This window comes from Fistularia commersonii, chromosome 28 (genome assembly GCF_037954325.1).
Source record: "Fistularia commersonii isolate RoL2024-O1a breed Wild chromosome 28, RoL_Fcom_v1.0, whole genome shotgun sequence".
Classification (NCBI taxonomy): Eukaryota; Metazoa; Chordata; class Actinopteri; order Syngnathiformes; family Fistulariidae; genus Fistularia; species Fistularia commersonii.
The window spans coordinates 6730853-6753915 of NC_141311.1; the positions used below are offsets into that span (position 1 = coordinate 6730853).

A 23063-nucleotide genomic window follows, 5' to 3' on the forward strand; every position below is an offset into this window, starting at 1 on the left:
CTTATAGTTTTATCACTGTTTACTAAGACACTTTATAGTTTCACTGAGACACTTTATAGTTTATAGTTTATTTTTATTTCTAATTCTGCCTTTCTTTTATTATTTATTACTGTTATATTTTCTGTAACTCTGGCACAGCAATTTCCTTCGGGATTAATAAAGTTGTTCTTATTCTTATTCTTATTCTTATTCTTATTCTTATTCTTATTCTTATTCTTATTCTTATTCTTATTCTTATTCTTTTTCTTATTCTTATTCTTAACCACTGCGCCACCATTCCCCTCCTCCCCCCGCTGATGTCATCGTATTATTTATTACAGATCAGATAGAAAAGATGATTTGCTTCTTGACAGGTGTCTAATTGAAACTTTAAATACACTGAAAAATGGCAATGGAAACAGATAAACCGTAACGTTTACACTCTAAAGTCTGGCCTGTTGTCCTCTAGCCAGCTGCTGCGGCTCTCTAACACGGTCAGTCGCCTTCACCCAACTGATTGTTCCGGCTCCATTACCGGCCATGCAGAGGGGGAGAGTCATCATTGCCCCCCGGAGGACCCATGACCTCCGACTGACACTCGTCTCTCTGACACTGGGTGGTGCATTACTACTTTGTCAGAAGTGGCAATGACGTCACTAAAGATCTATGGGTCTTTTACGAACAGGATTTTTTTTCTAGGGCTTTGTGATCATGGTGTGGTGAGAGGCCTTAGTCTTTTCTGTTTGACCGGATACTTTTGGGAACTCTCTCAGGTCGTCTATGTCAGCGCCTCCGGGGATGTTGGGCCTTCTGCCGTAGTACACCTGTTCCACCCCAAGCTTGAATGTATGACAGTATATTTGGGAGTTTTTGGCAACAAAGTGTACTTGGTTGAATTTATATTATGGAAACATTAGTTAAGGAAAAAAACAATCATGAATGGGTCTTTAAGTAACACTTTCATTATGATTTGTGTATTTCAAACTTGCTTTCTGCTGCAAAGGTCAGCTCAGATCCGTCATCCTTAGCGGCTCACACACACCGTGAAGTAGTTTTATTTTACTTTGATCTATAAACCATTGTTTTTCTCGCTGCCAGATTTGCAGATGCTGGATATAAACACCTTGATAATACTGGCAGTTGTGTTTCATCTTTATGATGAATGAAACAGTTGGACAATATCTTCTTCTCAGACCATACTGGTGTCAGTGATATTGTCCAGGTCACATTTAGGAAAGTCTTTGTGCAATAAATTCAGTCATTTTAACACGCACGAACCCAAGGCATGCACAGACGTGAGGCAGGCAAATCATCATTATTTTTTAACGCAAATCGTGCCTTGCAAGAGGAAAAGGGAAAAGGGAACCGATATTTTCAGTCACATCTGCGTGCAGAGGCTAGCAAACTGCACATGCACTGCGCTTTGTGATAATGCTGGCTTGTTGCCAAGGCAACAAGTCTGCACTGACATCTGCTGCCAAACTCATCATAACTAACGACTAGCAGTTTGGACTGATCCCCTTTATTTCTTCCTCAGTTTCTTCAGAAAAAAGTTTCTTGCCTTCTGCTAAATTTTTAGACAAGTTGTGACACTTTCACATTCCATCTGAGCTGTCAGAGTAATTACTATCAGTGAGACAAATTACCTCTGTTATTCTCATAATATGAAGAAAATCACAATTTCTGGGACTGTGCTGTGCCCCCCTCCTGTCAGTGGCTAGAACTTTCTAATAGGAAGGAAATTAACTAAATGTATAATTAACCCACCTTATCCGCCAGGGGTCAGAATCTATTTACAAAGACAGAGAAGAAAGTCTTTTGTCATCGACCACAAGAGAATGAAATTGATCCTTCTTGTTTGACCCATCGTCCTCCGGGCAGTCGGCAGCCACGGCATGGCGCCCAGGGACCTGCTTCAGTTCTTTCTTACTCAGACCTCGCTGACAGGAGTCTTAGTAAAGGAGAGGTCTAAACTTATTGTTTAACTCCCAGCAGTTTGACCCTATCTGAGTCTATGACGGTCATTCATCACGTCGGTCTCCAACTCATAATCATCACTTAAACCTTCGCCACTGTCCTTGAGATCCCGGTCTTTGGCTCGCTTTGCAAGCACCCGGTGAGTGCTGTGCAGTTTTGACTTCTTTAGCTCTTCATCTTTCGCTGCCCACCTGTCAACAAAAATCACGCCACCCGTGGGTGTCCAAGGCCTATCTTTACTCTGATCGGTTAGCATCAAAAGGAAAACACTGCAGAGGGCTGGATGATTAAAAATTCAAATATCAAGGCAAGTGATACAATTTAATATCATAAATGATAATGTTGCTGATGGGATTTGGTGCGTAGCTCTGTGCCAGGTGTGCTCTGTCACAGCGACAGATGACCTCTAAACCAATTTTTCTCCGTTTCAGCGCTCACCCCGTCCCCTCTGCTTGGCTCATGGAGCTGATTATATTCTCTCTTTGACATTCCCCCCTTTCTGTTCACACCCTTCCATCATCCCTGCTGACGCCCGTCCCGCTAAATCATTTAATCCACTGATTTAAGTGATGAATGAATTTCAGTATGTAATGTAATTCACCAACATGATTGATAACCCATAGCGTGAGACTAACTAATTTGAAAACAGATGTGTTCCTGTGGGACAGAGTGCTTGTTAGGCCTTTTGGCTCTATCTAGAATAAAATTGGAAAGGGGCTTATATTACAAGAAGCTTGGCAGCTGGTCTGTAGGGAGGGGAGGCAACAAGATGCATGTCAGAGCCAGCTCGGTAATCCTACCCTCTAAAGGAAGTAACCTGAACGGCGCTGCCGCACCGGCAACTGAGATCTCCTTATTTAACCACCAGCAATGACAAGATTTTGTGCAAATTAGACATGATTACATGATCATTAAGAAACCCTACGCTTCCAATCTTAGCATCACAAATCGGGTTTCGGCTTTCACTTCGGCGGAATTATATTGGATTGATAATAATCTTGTTAAGGGGCAACATTTTGGCGCCTAAGTGTTTAAATGGATAAAAGAACAACAATAAGAACAAAAACTGCACAGGGGCTGCATGTCGTTGCCTTTTATATTGTGATGTCTTTGTTTCTGTATCATAAACTTATGAAAAACTCCTTTCCACCGATGCTCTCTAATCATCAATAGAAGGTGCATATTGAGCCTCTATGTAGTTTAACAGTTTGAGCAGTTTATTCTCTCACTTCCAATGAAGTTGACGCATTGATTACTTTTCAATTATTTATTATTATTATAATTATAATAATAATTATTATCATTATTCCCCCCTCATCATTCTCATTCTCATTCTCAACATCATTATAAGCATCATTAACAGTATCACCATCATCATCATCACCATCTCCATCATTATCATTGCTATCATTTAATTTTATTTTTAAAATTATTTTTACTAATTGGCATTTCCAATTTTTAGGCATTAAAATGTTCTTGCATATACTCTATACATACTATGTTGTATAATTGGGGATGATCTGACAAACCGATCGTAATGACTTTGTTGTACGATACAATAACGTTGTTTGTCTCAGTGCCACGCTAACCTTCCTCAGATATTGATATTCTAGTAATGCGATCCATCATTCACCCAATCACCCTGTCAGATTACTGTGGCAACTCAAATGAGCTTTTCCACCAGTGGAAAGACAACACCATGCTTATTGTCCTTCACAAAGGTTTTGATTTTTTGACGTTACGGCTCATTTATTTCTCAAGCCTCATTATGTACCCAATGCTTTCACCTGAAGGGACATTCTAAGATATTTAAAACTTGGAAGTTGAGAAAGTGGTCCTTGCTAACACCAGGCTTGGTAGTGTTTTTTTTTTTTTAACTCATAGACTTAACCTGCAGAAGGCAGCTATTTATTGAGCCTGGTAGGATTGCGCTTCCAGGAGGGAGGACACAGGAAATCTTTGGACCCGTCTGAGGCATATTCAACAAACCTGGATTCAGCAAAGTAATGTAAAAATCTGTCTTACCAACCAGGCTACTTTTATGCATCTGTCCCAGGATCTGACATGCCCTTCTCATCACTTGTAGTCTTGTTTACCCTACGGAGGGAAATTTCCTCCTTTTTTTCTCTGCGCATTTTCAGCCAGTCAGGCTTTATTTATCGGCACCAAATCACAGCTGGGTTGTCTCATGACACCTTTTATTTAGAGCAAGTCTGGAGCACACTTACAAATGATTTACGGAAACTCAGCGTTCCCCTGTGACGAAGAATATGGTGATAGTGGTGAGGAAACACTGACTTTTACCCGGCAGACGCCCTGGACGGATCCAAGCTCAGTGCGGGAGCCCTTCTGTCTTGACCGGTTGGGGTAGAAAGAGAAAGACTGACATGAGAGATGGAAAGGAAGAGTGTGAGAGAGATGGGGGGAGTGAGCATTGGGGGGGGACAGGCACAAATTTTGTCATACTAATAATAATAACAGTATTAACATTCTTATGTTATCCATAACCTACACAGTGTCAAAGGTTTAACTTTTTGAGAAAGAGCGTATGTTTAATTATTTGAATCCTTTCCTGGACATCATAACATAGAATCTGAAATGCGTTAACTGACATTGATTATCTTACATGGACATACACTTGTGTTGCACTTGAGACAAGCATAAATTTGGGATCTAAAATGTCTGGGGTCATACATAAAGAAATTTGTCATGATTTCATTCACAGACTCATACTTGAATGTGGGTGGCCAGCATTCACTGATTGCACTCATCTTTAGTGATAGTCCATGCGTGCGCGCACACACACACACACACGCACACACACACACACACACACAGACCAGTACTACACATGCGCCCGTGCAAACTATAAGTACACTTTTGTAAAGATCACAGTTAAGTCTCCTCTGCACTGGAGTCTCCACCAATAAACCCCCCGATTGTCTCATGAATATGCAAATGTTCTATGTATCAGCACGGGTGGATATAGCTTCTTAAATCTTCTGTTTATATCCTCAGACTTTCTCCGCTGCTTAAGCTACTTGACCACATTTCACCCCATCAGTCATATCACAATTAGAGGGTGATTTGCAGCATAATGCACTGATGGGGATGTCTGGACAGCTGTGTGTGTGTGTATTTGTGCGGGCATACGCACACACCCCTGTGAAAGAATGTCCTCCATTGTTTATAATATGAGGCCTATGGGACAGATAATGACCTATTAAACCAAAGCAATTTAATACAGAGTCCTTGGCAACCGTCACTTGGGTATCCGAAACCAGTGACCTCCGCCGGAGTGTTTTCTGCTAGCCCTTACTAACTATGGCTCCCCCTGTCAGGCGTGATGTCGCTTCGCAGTAGCCGGAGTACCTTTTCATGTGTACACACTTTCTTTACACAAGTGAGCGAGATCAGTAGTGATGTGTGAGCAAGATAAAAACAGCTGGCAGATACTGATTGGACCTTTTTTTTTTTTTTCCTTTTTTCCCCATCCACCTCCATCAGCCAGAGCTGCACTGTTTGCATGATAAACAGTCACGCTCCACCCCTCCGGAAAGTCTCGCTTTCCTATCTTTCTTCTATCTTCTGCCCGCCCACCCTGCCCCCTTTCTTTTTGTAGGATGCTCTCTATTTCTGCAGCCACCTGAACCTGCTTTTGCTCATCAGTCAGATGAGTCACCTGTTTGGTCCAAAACAATCATATTTTGAACATTGGCTGTTAATTTCAGCATCTACACCCACCTACCTTGTTCTACCTAATAAGAACTGGGAAAAGGAAATCTCAGGCTTTTCTTTTATATTTGACTGCGATTCAATGTGAAATATGCACAATTACGACCAGGCTTCTATCCAGTATTTATAAGATGCAGTTTTGCGAGGCTATTCGCCAACTTCTCTTGGTTTTGCCTCGTGCTGCTGCTCCTTCAATGCCTGGCTCACTGGCTCAGCAGTGTGCTGCCTTGTTCTGCTCTGCTGATTCCATTGAGATTAACTCAAAAGAACACTGGGCACTTTATATTGGAGCAGTACCTCTATCTCTGACAACAGCGGGGTGACTGCTACTTTCATGTTTTTTTTTCCCTTTTTTTACAGCAGATTATCGCTCAATAATGCCAGCAAATATTTGGGGGTTTCTACATGGTCAAGTGTTACCAGAGCTAATAGAAGATTGAGGGAGAGGGTTGACATAACACATTAAAATGGAAGTGGACATAGACGCAGCATTTATTCTCATCACTGGAACCTCTTGTTCTTTTTTTCCAGCCCTGATTGGCTTCACCCTTAAATTGTCTCCACTGTAGTTATTTTAACAGACAATAGGTCACTTAGGAAGAGCCTTATGGCTTTTTGCTTGATAGAAATGGATTTTCAGACTTATTCCAATAAGGATACTACACATAGGTCTTAAGCATTTATAGCTTATAGCTTATAGCTTATAGCACAGGTTTAATGTGTATCAGGCGCTGTAATCCAATCTGCCTGTGGACAAGGAATACTTTCAACAGGCATCAATAAGGTATCAGATTAATACTAATTCAGATTAATAATAAATGTAAATGGTCATTAACCAAGGCCATGTGCAAGTATTGTAAATGAAAGACCACTGCCTCCGTGCCTGTGTTTGTGCTCGGCAGGGTATCATGATTTTCTCATCAATTACGGATTGGATGGGTTGGCATCGATGGCATTCATGTGATTCGATGAGAGGTAACAACCCTCCTCCAGAAGACGAAAAATACACTCTTCTTGGTAGAGCTGTTGAATATCAGATAGATAGATTTTGTAGATTTCAATGCTATTGATTTTTATTTCAACAAAAAAAATCATACAAACGGTATTTATCAGAACATTTTGTAGTTCCCTTTTATATGTGTAGTAGGGATCTTTTGCAGCATGCCGTAGCCCTTCGAACCGTATGTAGGGAAATCACTGCCTATCGATTCACACAGCACCGCTCTCGCTCCATGCAGAGCCCTTTTGGTCTTTGTGTCAGCTTCCACCTGTGACTCCCACTTAGTGTTGCACCCCGTGGAGATCAGAGGTCCTCTCCACCCATTCTGTATGCAAGCAGGCACCCCCTCCGAACATCTTATTTTCATTTTTACATCTCAGCCTTGCTGGTGTCTGCCTGGCATTTTAACATCAACCAACCCAGTGAGATAATCCGAGCAGAAACAAGGAATGGCTGCGCTGCCTTTTGTGACGACTGACCAGGTCTGATGTCATGACCTAAATAGGAAGCTGGACATAAAAGTCTAAGCTTTTACTTAGATTCTGATGTTGGATTTTTTTTTCTCCCTTTTTTGTAATTCATAGACAAGGATCATATTTTCCACTTCCTTCAGGTGGGCATTAAAATTTTGCTGCTTCCAGTTACACGCAGCTCTGGAGACGCCGGCGTATCATGCTCCAATTGTCCCACTAGAGGCTTTTGTGAATTGGCAGGTGCTCAGCTGATGCAATTTCAGCTTTGCTGCCTCCACAGTATTTCCCGGTGTTGCCCGGGGAAACAAAGTTTTAAGATGGTAAAGTTGGTGGGCGGAAAAGAAATCGCTGTAGGTCCCCTTTTCACAGACACAAGAAAGTATGAGGCTAAAAGGACGGCGAGTTAGTTTGCATTGTATGTGTTTTAATGATCAAGTGGGCGTGCCGTCTCATTCTATGTGTCTGCCTGGAGCCTCCTGATGTTCTCAACCTGTTATTATGGCGTGTGGCGCAGACGTGTCGGCCGAACCACTTCTGATGACTTGCTCTTGCTGGCCAGCCATCAATTTCAACCCTTTTAACTCTTGTCTCCTGACAGGAGTGCTTCGGACCTTTCAGAGATTACCTTAATGGAGAGAGAAAAGTTAAGCGTGCAGTCAACTGGATTAACATTTTTTGTGCCCTGAACATCATTGTCTTGAGTGAATATCATATGCGACCAGTAAAAATGATGAATTAGGTTGAACCTTTTCATGTTGGGTGTCTTTTTTCACCACACGCATGCCTACCTATTTCTGACAAGGAGAGACAAACTCGCTGTCAGTGAGCCTGTTTGCTTCTGCTTCCATTCATTCATTCATTATAAGTTCTGCATATTTTGCACGTGGAATCGCGGAGAGACATATAGTGACATACAACCTTTAACTCTGTCATTCACACATCTGTACTATTTAGGGTCTCCAGTGAACCTCCTGTGTGCTTTTGGACTGCTGGAGGAAACACGCAGTGCATGCATTCTCCACACAGAGAGGCCATCTGTCTGAAATTAACCAGGGACCCTGAAGCCACAAACAAGTGTGCAACCTGCTTTTTCTTTTTGTTTTTTAAAAAATACAATGTTGCGGCCCCTGCCTCATAAGTCAGCATTTACAATAAACGTAAAGGACTTTAAATAATCACAGGGTTTTAAATAATTCATGTGGCTGTGGGGATGTCCATGGTCGCTTCCCCCGAGTTGCGACGTGAAAGAGTTCAGGAGCTCTATTGTTGGTCTTTCAGAGGTTTAGAAATTCATCCTGCAGTGTCATTTCCCCCTTCGAGTTATTTGTCTTAACTGTTCCCATACAGAATTCCAGTCGCCAATAGCTGTAGGCCCGACTCATTGGCTCATTTCCTACTGCCTGTAGCCTGAATTGATGTGGTGGATTTTAAGCTCTCACCTATTTCCACATATCTTCACCTATCTCTTCCTTTTTTTTCCAGTTTATATTCGGCAAGGTCTACCCACACTGCACTGTCACACGTGACATCCCACCAGACACCTTGCTGTTCGTGCAGTAAATTAGACTGTATATCAGAGGGAAAAGCACATGTTGCGTCCTTTCGCCAACAACATGCAAATCCCTTAAACTTTGGGATTAAAAAATAAATCAAATAAAATTAATGTGTACTTTACCAGATAATTTTCTGAGATTAATTAGAGAAAGTTGACTTAAAAAGAATGAAGATGGAGTGAAACATTTAAAAAAAAAAAGCAGGCTCACTGAATAGTTATATCTTATTTATCTCAGTTTCCAGAGGTGCATCAAAACGCCCTCAAAGTGAACAGAAATACTTCTGTGTTTCTCCTTTGGCTGCTCTCCCCTGGATGGGGAGCGCGGCTGTGCACATTACTTTTCAAAAACAAATGTAATTGATTTAGCCCCCTCTGATAAGTTCATCACAGGAAAAACCATAATAATTAGAACTCACGGGTGACTAAACATATAATTCCACAAAATGGAGTACTTTTCCTCAGGAGGTTGGTAGCGAGCCGCAGCACCTTGATTTGCTTGCTCGAATGGAAAGCGCATTGATCATGGATCATTAATTTTAGCAGCCGTGAAGTGCAAAGCCATTAAAAGTTGTCTTTACATTGTGTTTTGGAAAAGACAGTCATTTATTCCGGTAATTTTTTTTTTCTCCCCAGACCGGTAGTGTGGTTTTTCATTTGTTGTCTCGCTTGTGCAAGAGGCATGTTGCTGCCGTCTCACAGAGCTCCGACAAGACAATTCCAATCGCAGCTAGAAAAGACAGTGTGCGTGTGTCAGACAGGTGAGACGGTCGGCATTCAGGCGGCATTTTAAATAGAACCAAGTGAATGCGTATTTGTCATTGTGTCTCATTCAGACAGCAAGTCAGCTGACCAGCAACTATTTAAACTAAAAGTGAATTCTAGCAACTGCTAAATATTTTTATTAGAAATTCAAACCATATAACCAGTGGTCTCACAGTCTGACCTTGGTGGAGCAAGTCATGTTGTCATTTCATTGTTGTCTACTCTGACCGTCTCCTCTCTGTCAGAAAAACCCTCCCCCTCGGTTCCTCTGGCTCCGACGACCGACATCTTATCACCCGAATCCCGGCTTCTCTTCAACGGCTCCCCGTTCAGTCATGAATTCATTTGAGATTTTACTGATCATCCCCCTAAGCTCCTCTAGAGCCGCCACCGAACTAGATTGGAGAAAACGATGATGCCGTATGTGCCACTTTGGAGCTTTAGATGCTCAAATGGGGGCCCCTGGACAAATTCCAAAGTGGAGAAGTAAATTCTGAAGGTGACTGCGCTTTTGTTTTACCTCATCCTTTTATATACTTCTTAATTTTGTTTTATTCTTTTAATCTGAAATCATATTAGTCATTATTGTTTTGCTTATTCTCTCATTCTTTTAATGTACAAATTAGTACTGAAAATTGTATTTTTACTTTCGCCCTCTGTTTTGCACCAGATCTTTGAGTCTCTGTCGTCTCGTACTGCTTATTTCCCTTTTCCTGCTTTAGCCGTCAAAACGCTTTTTAAATCTTTGATTTTAAAAAGCAATGTGTACATCAAGCTACCATTAGGAGTGATAGCAGATAGATCTGGCAGAGCTTTCTTAGAATGTACGCATCCTTCGTGCCGTTCGCTTGAGGCCGCTCCTTCCTTCCTTCCATCTGGCCCAGTTGTTTCAGATGCCAGTGATCATTCACTGCCTTTTGCAAATCCATAAAAGGGCTCCTCAATGCATTTTTCCCGATAACCCCCCCCCCTCCCAAATTCATATGCACATCATTTCCTTGAGAAACACCCATTTCCAAAGTCCTTCAGTTTGTCTCTGTATCTGGTGGGCGTGTTGGCAAATGCGTGATATACAAGTTTTCCCAGCATTACGGTGCATAAATAGCGCACAGAATGAGTTGAAGACAGGTGGCTCCGGAGGGAAAAGGCGTCAAAGTCATAGTCGAGTAGAGGGAAATCGTCACAATGTGTTTCCTAATGCACAAAACACAGGATTTCATGGATCAATTCGTAAATTGCATTAGTCTTGAGTTTTTGTTTTTTTTTTGACACCCCGCAGTGTCCTTTTCCGAGCAGGTAATTTATCCCACCCTGTTTGTCTTATCTCTCAAGGCCCACTGTAGCAGGATCTTTATACAGAAGCAGGATAATGCTCTTGACTGCTCTCTATCTTGACAGTGCAGCACAGACCTCACAGTGTATTAATTCTTATTGCAGCTTCCTGTTGTCAGTCACCCTCTCTATTTATTTTTTTTTTAGCTGACCAACCTATTACACCTTTTCCTGGAGGCTTTTAAGCTTTGCAATCACACTCTGGCCTGCCGCGGTCCCAGGATTGCTTGAAGACATACAGCTTTTTTTTTTTTTTTTTTTGAGGATCAGGTATTTAACATAATGCTACACCTTTGAGGTGCCTGTCACCGAAGCTCAAATGATGCTGGGTTTACACAGGTTGTTTGGGTGTCAGGGTTATTGTCTGTCTGTGTATGTGGAAATATGCTGGCTGTGAATGATGAATGAAGTTTAGATGAATAACCGGCTCCCATTTTCCTTTTTCTTATTTTCCTGCCTACACAACTTTCCATCCTGCAGGGTGGCTGATGATGGCTTTATACCGCTCTAAAAAGCACATCCGGATATTAGAATTCAGAAAAAGGTGTTTGAGGATTCATGACGAATATGATTCCTTTGCAGGTGTCCCAAATTCATCGTAGCGTTTTGGCCATTTGGCCTTAAACTGATATCTTGCATTGTTTCGCCTGTAAAACAGATTGACGCAAACTGTGCTTGTTTTGTGACAAATCTCTCTGGCAAAAAATGAGGCCGGAACACGTTAATAATATTGTTTTGTTGATGCAAATTAAATTCTCTTCACATCTGTCGAGGGGCGAGATAACATACTCGGCTTCTGAGCGCTTTGTGGATGCAGTCAGGCACTATAATAAGCCTGTTATAAAACACCGAAACACCAATGTAGTTGAGCCCCTGAGTCAGGTCCTTGTTTGCTTGTTCACATTAAGCCGTTGCCTATTGAAGTGTAAGCCAGAGATCTGGGATGCTCCAGATGAGTATGTCCGGCAGACACAGTGTGCAGTTGAGAGTTCAATGCTAATGCTATCAACCAGGCGGTATATTTAATTTCAACACTGCTCAGTTTATCAGCACTTGGTAATGTGGTGGTTGATGAGGGTTGGATGTCAGAACAGCTGATCATACTTGACTGCCATTGAAGGAAAATTATTCACAAAAAAACACATTTAAGACTCAATGATCCAGTGGCAACTTTTGTTGGTTTAACAATGGATTTTCGTTTTCAATCTTGCAACTTTGATTTTTTTTACATGTTAGGTGGATTTATATTAGAGGTAATTTTACCACTGAGTCATTTAAAAAGTTTTCTGATTAAGCCTATTCAGAAGCTGTGTATGATCCTGTAAAAAATGCCCCCGTATTCGTCATTTTTCATTCTTCAGGTTGCTGTGAAACACTTAGCATTCATAGCCAGCCACCCTCTCCCCGAATGTTTCCCCTTATGAATACATTATAATGCATATATGAAATGCATTAATTCAGACAAAGAGCTATGATGTCGTGGTAGCTCTTTTCTGATCATGTGACCGTATCCGGTGTGTTTGTTTGCACGTTTGTGCGCAAACACATTCAATTAACCCTTGGCATGTTTCTCTTCTAGCCAACCCCGGGGCCTGTTTCCCTAACCAAGGTAACTCACTGGGTGAATGGCTCCTACCTCCTTCATCCTTGAAATTCACTCACTTTTTCCAGTCCCATATCTTTTTGTGTAACCATACCATCTCCTCCTGGCCAGTCTATGTCTTGTGTGCCTTTCAGCTGGGGTTGTGTTGTCTGTCAGTTACAGAGGAGATAAAATACCAAGGGTTGTCAGGGTGCTGTGCCTCCTTAAAAATGGACAGCTGATCAAGCAGCCCCCAAATGAAGGGGACAGAATATTTAGAGAAACTGACAGAAGATGTCAAAGGATGGAGAGGCTGGGGGACGGTTGGGATCGACTGGTAAAATCGAGGAAAGAAATAAACGGATCTTCATGTTTCTTCTTGACTTTCATTCACCTCAAATTTAACTTACTTCTGCGTAAATAAATAAATAAACAAACATACAAACAAACACATAAATAAATAAAATCCACGTCCAACTCAGTAGAAAACTTTGGGTTGTAATAGTATAAAAATCTCATCACATATCTTTCTGCCCCCCCTTCCCCTTCCACCCCCCCATCCCCTTTTCGCCTTATTTTTCCATTGTCTCTCTCTCTGTTGCGTTTGTGTGTGCGTGTGTGTTTGTGTGTGCGCACACCTGTGTGTGTGTGTGTGTTGTGTTTATACCCACCCTAAAATCTCTCTTCGTACCCTTGCTGATGCTTCCCCCTCTCCTTGCAACACCTTCCATCCTGTCTTTCTCTCCTCCTTTCTTCCCTTTGCCTCCCCCTCCTCTTGTTTCTTGTCCTTTAGATCCTGATCGCGGTGGCGGTCACATGATCTCGACAGATGATCTGGAATATCCACGGGAGTACCGGACCCTGGGGAACAGCACCCGGCGGTTCTCCAATGTGGGGCTGGTGCACACGTCGGAGCACCGCCACACTGTCAGCGCCGCCCAGAGCCTGGAGGCCCTCACCAACCTGCACAAGGCTGACATGGAACGCAAGAGGGATGCCTTCATGGATCACTTGAAGAGCAAGTACCAGCAGCAACAGCAGCATCCCCATCACAGCCCTCATCACACCCCGCCGTCCCCCTCGCCCTCGCACGCCAGCATGAGGGGTTCATCCGAGCGGTCTGCGCGAGAACAGGTACGAGCCTCACCTTCACGAGACCGTCTCCTCAGGAGACCGGTCAATTTAATGACAGAAGAATTTCATCATATGGTGCCAGTACAATGGCGACACATTTAGCCCTCAGCCCTTTGGGCAAGAACGATGGGCAACCTTGAACCACCCAAACAGCTCAATAGTTGGCAAAGTTGGTGCGACTCCTTCAAGCTGCTCTGCAGGAGAATCCTCATTTATGGATTCAATAATTGGTGGTGCGGTGTTAAGCACTTGCCCCACAGCAAGAAGGTTCCTGGTTTGATTCCTCCCAAAGTCCAAAAACATGCAAAAGAGACCTCCAATTGACCATACGAATGTGGGTCTGTATACGTGGCCCTGTGATCGACCTGCCCTGACGTAAGCTCTAGCAACATCCTTGACAATATCAAAAAGGATAGTCTTTTCTGACATGTTCCTTCAATTGGTTTGAATGTTGACAGGTGAATGTAAGATGCTGAAAACTCGGTTGCTGAATATGATCGGTATCATTTCCAAACTCAAACTACTGAGTCCCTTTTTTTTTACTTATTACTCTGTACCCATTTACTTAGGATTTTCCTTAGATTTTACCCCAGTCTTTCTTTATGCAACTTGCATGAAAAAATGCTGCACAATATTATAACATATTTCCAGTTTTTATGTAGAAACACCATTTTTAGTTTTAAATCATTTTAAAAAACAACTGTCACGGTCAAGATTTTACTTCTCTGTTCGTGGTTTTACATTATATTTATAAAAATAATGTTTCTCATTTTTCTTCTTACATTCCAACACTTCTTGGTTCATTACCAACCTACAGTATTTCACTTTCACGGCTCCAACATCTTGTTCTCGTTCCTCCCTCGGAGAAAATGCATGTGAACATATTGCGCTATAAACATTCTGTGTTGCATGTGTGTGTGTGTGTGTGAGTTGGGGGAGATTGAAGAAAATGCGAAGGAGAGAGTGAGAGAGACAGAGTATGTGAGCGCGAGCAAGAGAGAGAGAGAGAGAGAGAGAGAGAGTGAGAGAGAGAGAGAGCGAGTGTGCATGGGAGAGTGTGTGAGAGACAGGTGGAGTCCATAGTTGCCGTGGCAACCTCTGCCATATATGGCAAGTAGGGATATCACATTGCAAAGGTCAGACTGTGTAGAGGTGCAGGAATTGTAAAATAATGAACTGGGAACATCTGAACATAGAAAGTCTGGCGACAAACGTTTAAGAAAGAAAATTAAGTAGCAGCTGGAAGAGAGGACAAATCCTTAAGTGACGGGGCATTTTATCCACGCTGGGGATGAAGCAGCAAAGCCCGGGATTTCTTGTCATCTCCTGGATGTGCAGAGCTTGGACAGCGAGCGAGGAAGGAGGGGGAAGGAGGAGCTGGAGAATAGTGCTGCAGCCAGTCAAGCAGCCCGCTGCTCAATTAGCCAGCACCAGCAGGAGCCAGACACCCATCTGCAAAGGAGTTAATCGGCTGATGTTGTAATGAATTAAATAAAGAGTTTCCGCCGCATGTGCTACTGGAGAGGGAGACAGAAAGATTGAGTGAGAGGGAGCGGGAGGGAGGGCTGGAGAGGCAGAGGGAGGGAGAGATGGACTCAAATGCAATGAGGATTCGGAGCACCTGATGGACAGCCTGGGATGACTGGAGAGGTGGACAGGCACAGGTGCACTGCAGGTGAGACCAGACTGGAAGCTTGAAGCTGGAGGATGCCGAAGAGAAGTGTGCATGTGTGTGTGTGTGTGTGTTTTCAGGAGCAGCTGGATTGGTTTCCGTGCCTTTTGTTTGTTGTGGTTGTTGTGGCGACGGCGTACAAATGTCTCAGTCAGGCAAAAATCCAGGCAAGATGAGAGGTTGAGTGGACAATACTGTAAAAGTGTACTCAGAGCCTTTTGTGTGTTTGTTTGCACCCGCTTTTTATTTGCTGTGCAGATTAGTGCGTTGTTGTTGTTGTTGTTGTTTTTTTAATCCAGGGAGGAAAGGAGAGAATCTGCCATTATGTTAGAAAACTGAGTGAGAGGAGGTTAGAGGGTAAACGGAGTAGGAATGATTGAGACGGGGGGATACGGAGAGGATGACGACATGAGAAAGAAACAGAGCTGGAGGAGGGGTGGTGTGAGTGCAGGCTGCTTTACATGCAGGTCAGGTAATACAGTGCTTCATTCAGCGAGGCTCCATCCTTCTGTCGGAGCTCTGTGCTTCACATATGTATGAGCAAAAAAGTGGAAGTAGTTGTCTTTATTTTGCAGCCAGAAATGTAATAAGGGCTTGAGCATATCTGCCAGCTTCAGAAGTAGCTCACTCTTCCTCTGGATTAAAGTTCAGCGCAAAGTTAATCCGTCAAGATGGTATGTTTTGAGCGGAGCTGCAGTCAATCATTTTATTTGCCATCTGGGAATCGGGCTGGATGAGCTGCTGTGACGGCGAATAGCAGATCGAAGCCGTGGCTCCGACATGATCCTTTTACATTTTTAGCATTCATTTCAGTGACCATTTCCAGGAAGTAGAAGCGCTGACACGAAACTGCTGTAAAGTCCTCACAGAGCAGTGTGTGCAAGTAAAATGCCCAAGTTGTGCGAGGGGCAAGGCAACACAAACCAGTAACAGATAAACATGTTTGCTTTACCTGAAACCTGTCACTCAGGGGAAATAGCAAGCAGAGGAGCACTGGTGGAGACATGCATATACGCACACACGCTGGACCTCCAATCACTTCTCCACCTTTGAAGCCAAGCTTTATCATTATTTGCTGGAAAAAATAGAATCATCAGCATCATCAATGCTGTCAGAATATGTGAGCAGCAGCCATTTATGCCGGAGCAGATCTGCTGGGAGAGATTGTCAAGGATGAGGCATGATAAGAAGCTACACAGACGGACAAACCATCAGACTGCCAAGGTCAATACAACTCCAGCCTGAAAACGCCTCATGTGTTATTTTAACTCCCTCCAACCTCTCATGTTGGAATGTGACTGTGAATCAGCTTCTCTGACCGCTCCTCCTCAGCAACGTCTGGTTTGAACCACATAGCCAATAAAATAAATATCTAAATAAGCTTGCAGTCCACCAAATCACTCTCCGGCACCACCATCTCCTTACTTGTGGTCTGAGGACGATTTGGCCTCCGGGTTTACTTCAAGATCAACAATCTTAAGCTTGTAGGTTCTATTTTGCCACAGTTATATTAAAAAAAAATCATGCCCGAGATTTTCCCTACACACATCGTTCCCCCCCAAAAAAGCTTGTTTCACATTTTGCGAATTATTTCCAAACCCATTTTCTCATCATGTCATGTCACCTGTTAGGAAGCATGTTGTTCTTTTAACTGTCAGTTGATTATGTGGAGGATTTTTCAAGCAGAAAATGGATATTCTGCCCAGCTACTGATCAGTGAGTTGCCTAATAATAACTGTCTTTACATATGATAGTCAGGATGTATATGCTAAAGGGAAAATATGCGTGGGTTGAGATTATACTCCATATCATTTTGAGTCCTGCTTGTTTCGGTGACAGGGTATCTTGGCACTCCCACATAAATGAACACAATGCAACTCCTCTTTCCGGCGGGGAACCATTACGCAAACAGATTCCTGTGCAAGGATTTGTCTAAAAAAAAAACCTTGGCAGAGGTCGAGGCATGCTGAAAAAATAAACAGCATGGAGGATTTTTTAGTATATTCAGATTGCAGTTGTATCTGCCTCTGTTGAAAAGTAGCCTTGCCCTGGTCAAGCAAGCATCGGCCCCCCTGCCTGCTACAGCCTCAACAGCTCCGGGCGGTTTCAGACTTCCACAAAGTGTACACTGCATGTTGGTGGACCTCTCCCTGTTTCACTGACCTACTTTTAACACATGACTTGTAAAACTGTCAGCTTGAATATAATGCAAGGAAGACAGACTGCAAGAAAATCTCATCAATGCTAGGACCGCAGCTCTGTTTATCAGTGGGCGTGCAGAAGGTCGCTAAGTACTGTGTAATTGATGGACAAAATCTCAATTGTGTCCTGAAAAAGTCGACCCTGGCAGAACTACAGAATACAGTCACCCAATGCACACTGGGTAACTAATGGTGCGTAGGAATCATCCCGCTGAACTGCCGTGGTTCGCACATCTGTGGTGTCGCGACACACTGCTCCCCGCAGCACAACGAGGTGGCCTTCAGTAATCGTGATCTTGGCACGCCATTGTGATGCGTCAGGCGGCAGTAGCTGACCGTGGTGCTGTCTGTCAAACCAAACGCTTCTGCAAGGACACAGGTCTTTTCAGTGCTGCCTACTTTTATTTTAATGAAGTGTAATAACGCTGATACTAAACAGAGACGTACATATTGCGTAATCTACTGATTTAGCCGGTATAAATGACTTCCTTCATTACATCGATTTGTTACTTTGCTCTGAATCCGATGGGTCTCCAGGGTCCTATTCCTCACTTTACTTTATGCATTCATTAATCATAATAACAAAATTGCACCAGAATGCAGAATGAGGGGAGGAGATGGAGAGGGGCATCAAGTGAAAAACTGTGTCATGGGGTCAAATGAAATTAGAAGCTGATGAGAGCACATAGAATGAAAGATTACATTATAAAAGGTAATAAGGGGTTCAAATGCTCAGTCTGCATTCACCGAAATAATCTTGTCTTTTGTTGAGAATGCATTAATATAGAAAGAGTTTAATGAAAAAACATTGACCATTATGCATCAAAACTCAGCTGTCAGTGTTTTTTTCCTGAGCTTGGAGAATAATACGGGTCCAGCTGAGGAGAAGCTTAATGGACCGAAAATTGCCTGCAGATAAGAATAAGCAGAATTTGGATTAGAATTAAAATTCATGAACTTTGCCCGGCCTTTTTATATTTTCCATGTCATTCTCAAGGTATTTCCAGGCCATCCGTGGGGTGGCCTGATTTTGACTGTGGCTAGATTATATTTTAATGGAAAGCTCAATTCCTCAAAATTCCAACCAGTACGGGAGCACATTTTCATTCACGGTGGAGCAGCGGGCAGGTTGGGAGACCAGAGGCCAGATTAAGCATTGTGAAAAATAAGTAAATGCAAACGGTATTGCAGGTAGACAGAGCTTGGAAGAGGTAGAGGAAGGTGAGGATGACACAGAAGGGGTTCTGACCTGTGGTGGAGAAAAGTCACAGTGATACGCCAACATGGAAACAACACAGCGGGATGCCGCTTGATTCGATTTCACTCTTTTCATTTCCACTTCTTCACCAGTCACAGCCAACAGCATAATCGTATTCACCCATGCTCCGAAACCAAAGCCCTGCAATGCACACACACACACACACACACACACACACACACATATACATACAACATATATTACCAACCAAAATCAATGATTGTCTTAGATAACTGCATTAAAAGAAGCTGTTGATGATATAAAGGAGGTTCTTAAATAGAGTGCCGGTAATGACCAGACAATGGGAACCTCAATCAATAAAGGTTTTTATGGACGACACAATTGAGGTTTAACTTCATTATTGTTATGTGTATATATTTTAATCGGTGAACATCATTTAAGAAGAAAATAGTAACTATTTAACGTGACCTCTCATTTTCTTCCCCTTCTCCTTTCGGCCAACATGAAACCTCTCAGCAACAACCCAACTACTGGAGCTTTAAGGTGAGTACTGCATCACAGTGTCCCTGTGTTTTTTTCATCTCCCATCCATCTGTGTGTGTGTGTTTGTGTGTGTGTGTATGTGCGTGCATGGATACAAGCAGCGAAAAAAGTCTTAATAACATCATTCCATGTATTTTTACATCCTGGGTAAGGTGAGGTGTCGAAATATGTAGTCTCCATCGAGAAATTGTAGCCGGAGGTGCAATGTCTGAGACAAGTAAAATGAATCTCAGTGATCCCGGTGATAAAATAAGCTCAGTTGTGGTGAGAATAAAGGAAACATACCGATGTTGTTTTTTTTTTATTATCTCATTCTCCCTGTGTTATGACCGAGCTGAATCCCACCTCACTGTTTCACAAGTCCACAGGGATAGCCGGTGCTCTGCTGGGAATTAAAACTCTCGCTTTCTTTATGTGCATGTGAAAAAGTTTGTTTTTTATCCAAGCATCTAGTAGAGTTTTGAAAAAATCTACTCACCAAAAATGCTCCAAAAAGAAAAGATGATTTATTTTACGTATAACACAAAATACTTTTTCTCGGATGCATGACTACTGTGCATTCCTCAGATGCTTACCGGAGATATATGGTGCCATAATTACATATTTGTTAACACCTATCTCCGGTAAGCATCTGAGGAAGAGCCTAGTTTTTGTTGGAAATGTCATGCATCAGAGAATTAGTCTTTTGTGTTATATCTAAAATAGACCATCTTTTCTTTTTGGAGCATTTTTGGTATGCAGATTTTTTCAAAATCGATTTTTTTGATCCATCCTCATCCCTAAATGGGCAGTGGATGCGTGTGTGTTTTTCTTCTCTAGCTTTTTATCCATGCATCACCAGCCTATATCTTTAGTCCCCACAGCTTCTGCAACACCTAGCTCATGCGGTATCTGAGCTTTGCCATGGTTTTGTATTTGTGTGCGTCAGCGTGTGTGTGTGTGTGTTTATGTTTGCAGAAGAAGTGTCAGGGGTGGTGACAGCTTAAACTTCTCCGGCTCCATTTAATCTGCAGACTGTTCTTTCGGGATTACTAATACCTCAGTCAGCTTGTATTAGTGGCTGGGAGCCATGTGACCTTACTGAAGTATTACTCAGACTGACTGAGACATTAAGAAGACATTTCAGACGTTCTGCTCGGGCTTTATTGAAATGATGCTTTGACATGAGCGTAGATGCTGCAGTCACAGCCGAGCAGCTGGACCTGTTTTATCCAAGAGGACATGCAGGCTGGTGTACACCAGGCAGAGCCCAGTGTAAAGAAGACATAATTAAATTGTGCATTATTTATACTGATTTAGCATTTTTTAAATCTGTTAGTTAGCTTTACTGTGCAGCGGCTGGCTGGAAGGAGTATTGTCCAAACAGAGGCAGTTACCAAAGATATTGATGTCTATGTGTAAAGGAAAGAGCCCAGGGCTTATGTGTTATGTGATGTTGCCTCAATTCCTGTTTAAATACCACTGGACAAGGTAGAAATGTCACTGGCTATCAATAGCCATATGTCCCGAGCGGCTGGGGAACACCGGGCAATTCAACTCCCATGAATACTTGAACCCCAGATTGATATGACACAGGGTTTACAGCCATGTCAAACAAACAAAACCCCTTGGGATTTTCAGGTGGATTGGCCTTTGAGGATTGAAAAGTGGGCAAAATAAAGCTTCCCTTTGTTTACAAGAATAAACAGATCGCTGGGAAAACTGCCATGTTGCCGGCAAATCTAACAAACTCTTGTGCGTAAAATGATTCAGTATTGCCGCTGTGCCTTTCCTCTCCAGTTAGATGCTCATTATGTTGATTTTTGCTGCTGCTGCTGCTGCTGCTGCGAAAAAGAAAAAGATTAGCAAGAGGTAGTTTTGTCTCCGAACAATACGTCAGAATTTAATTATGTGATCCAAAATTACACCGAGGTGGGAGTGAAATTATTGAAAACCATCTGAATGGTCAATGTGGACCTAAAACAGTTAGCCTCCAGCAAAGGATCCTTCTTATCTGACACCTCGTCCCGCTCAGTTTCCATCCTTTGGCGTCGCAGCTTTCAAACCCCCCTCCTGTCTCACTCGCACATCCCACCGTTTCTAAATACGAGACATTCTGTTTGCCAGGATTTTCCAAGCTGTGTGAAATAAACACCGAGGGCCAATACTCACGCCTGCGCCGCTCGTGTTTTTTTTAAACCTCTTGTAATATTTATTTTACGACACTTGTCAAATAGTCACTTAATCTTTGATGAGTACAATCACAGTTCAGTCAGGACCCCCACTCATTATGAATAATTACAGAGTCTGTGGGAAACTGTCTGATACTCGCTGGTGGCTTGAGTTGCTTCACATCAGCAAGGAGCATATTGCGGCCGGACTCGCACCTGTGGCCTCTGGTCGGGCCTGCGGCAGATGTCGCGTCAACAGCAACACCCAGCTTACACAGCAGAATGGATGTGACACAAACACACACAATTCATACATATCAATGTACATAATGATACACACTGTCGATGAGCAGTATTTGTATTTAAAGCAAATATCTGATATACTGCTTTATTCCTAGCAGTTCAGCCCAACACGGATACCATTATATCCACTTTTTCTTACCTAAATACAGAAGTAGTCAATTCATATCCCAGTCTGGGGATGATGTCAAAACACATATATGCCAAACAAAGAGTATCATCATATCTTCGGATGCTGATGCATCATGTCAGAAACTTCGTGTCAAGCAGGAACTCGCATTTTATTTTAAATCCAGCCTGTGCTGGTGCAAATGGTTAGATTATCTCCCGGAGCATTAATGTGATAAATAAATAACAAGTTTTTTGTTGTTGTTGTTGTTGTTGTTGTTGATTTTTTTTTTTTTAGCTCTGTTTATCTGCCTTCTCTGCAGTATTTGTTCTTGCAGGTGGTGCAATGCGGTGTAAACTTGTTCCAGTCTGCCAGTCAAAGCCTCGCTCCACTGGGTCTGATCGATTCATTTAGCTTTCCTTGGTTTGAGTTGCGTTTGCAATGTCGTGGACGTCTTGGAATCCCTTGAGCACAAATAAGGAGGCTAACAAAAGTCACAGTACGGAGACATTTTGGCTTCACAAATCCGTGGATCAATTGCTAAAGGGGTCAGAATTCTGTTTTTAAGAATACTTCACTACATTTACTGAGATATTTTTACTATGTGCTCAGCAATAACAGAAATATGAGTGGTAGACAACTAAATCCTTCTTCCTCTGTTCTTGTGTCGCTGTGGCACGCTGGGATTACGACGCGCACCGATAGAAGTGATAGAAAAGATGAGCTGATGCCGGTGAAATTCCACAAAACTCCCATGGCCACCATGAACTGCAATTCCCATCCGACGCATGGGACAAGGAACGATGCATGACAATTTCTAAAAAGAAATCGTCTGGAACTTGAGGCCCCTTTTCCTCGGCTCTGTCGGGTAAAAAAGATTACTGTCAGTAATCCTCGTCATCATCGGCTTTTATTTAAAGAGAGCCGGCCAATCAGAGCGTCTTTTTTCATACTCTGATAATTCACACCAATTTTGTGAGGCAATTTGTTCCATGCATTGATTACCCCCGGTATTATAAAGAGACATTTCTCCTGGCGGATGGGAGATTGTGGATTGTGTGTCCAGCCAGAAGATTGGCTTGGTGGTGGAAAAGATTGAGTGCAATAAAGACGGCAGAGGAAGATCAAGCAGAGACAAACAGATGTGAGCGGTAGATCGATCTCGGAAGCTATTCTTTGCTTTCAATTTTCTAAAAGTGAGAGGTGCGATTTTGGTTCCGGTGGTGTGTTTGTGCGTGTGTGTGTTTAAAAAAAAACAGGGCTCACCTGTGAGCAGATTAAAAGAAACAAGAAAACAAATTGGAGAAGCAGCAGTAGCAGCAAGAGCAGCGCAGACAGAC

The 23063-nt window shown here is 42.7% G+C and overlaps 1 protein-coding gene across 6 annotated transcripts in view; it reads left to right on the plus strand.

Annotated features, from left to right (window-relative positions):
- The window catches only part of srcin1a (SRC kinase signaling inhibitor 1a), a 61581-nt gene that overhangs the window by 9119 nt on the left and 29399 nt on the right, over positions 1-23063 (plus strand). For 4 of the 6 annotated variants that reach the window (XM_086176462.1, XM_086176464.1, XM_086176460.1 and 1 more), the window contains exons 1-2: positions 11038-13529; positions 19138-19164. In XM_086176462.1, the coding sequence (XP_086032588.1) occupies positions 13095-13529; positions 19138-19164 (462 nt within the window). In that variant the 5' untranslated portion in view covers positions 11038-13094. Of the gene's footprint in view, positions 1-11037; positions 13530-15074; positions 15205-19137; positions 19165-23063 lie in introns of those variants that run through there. The other 2 variants (XM_086176465.1, XM_086176466.1) reach the window with 2 other exon arrangements.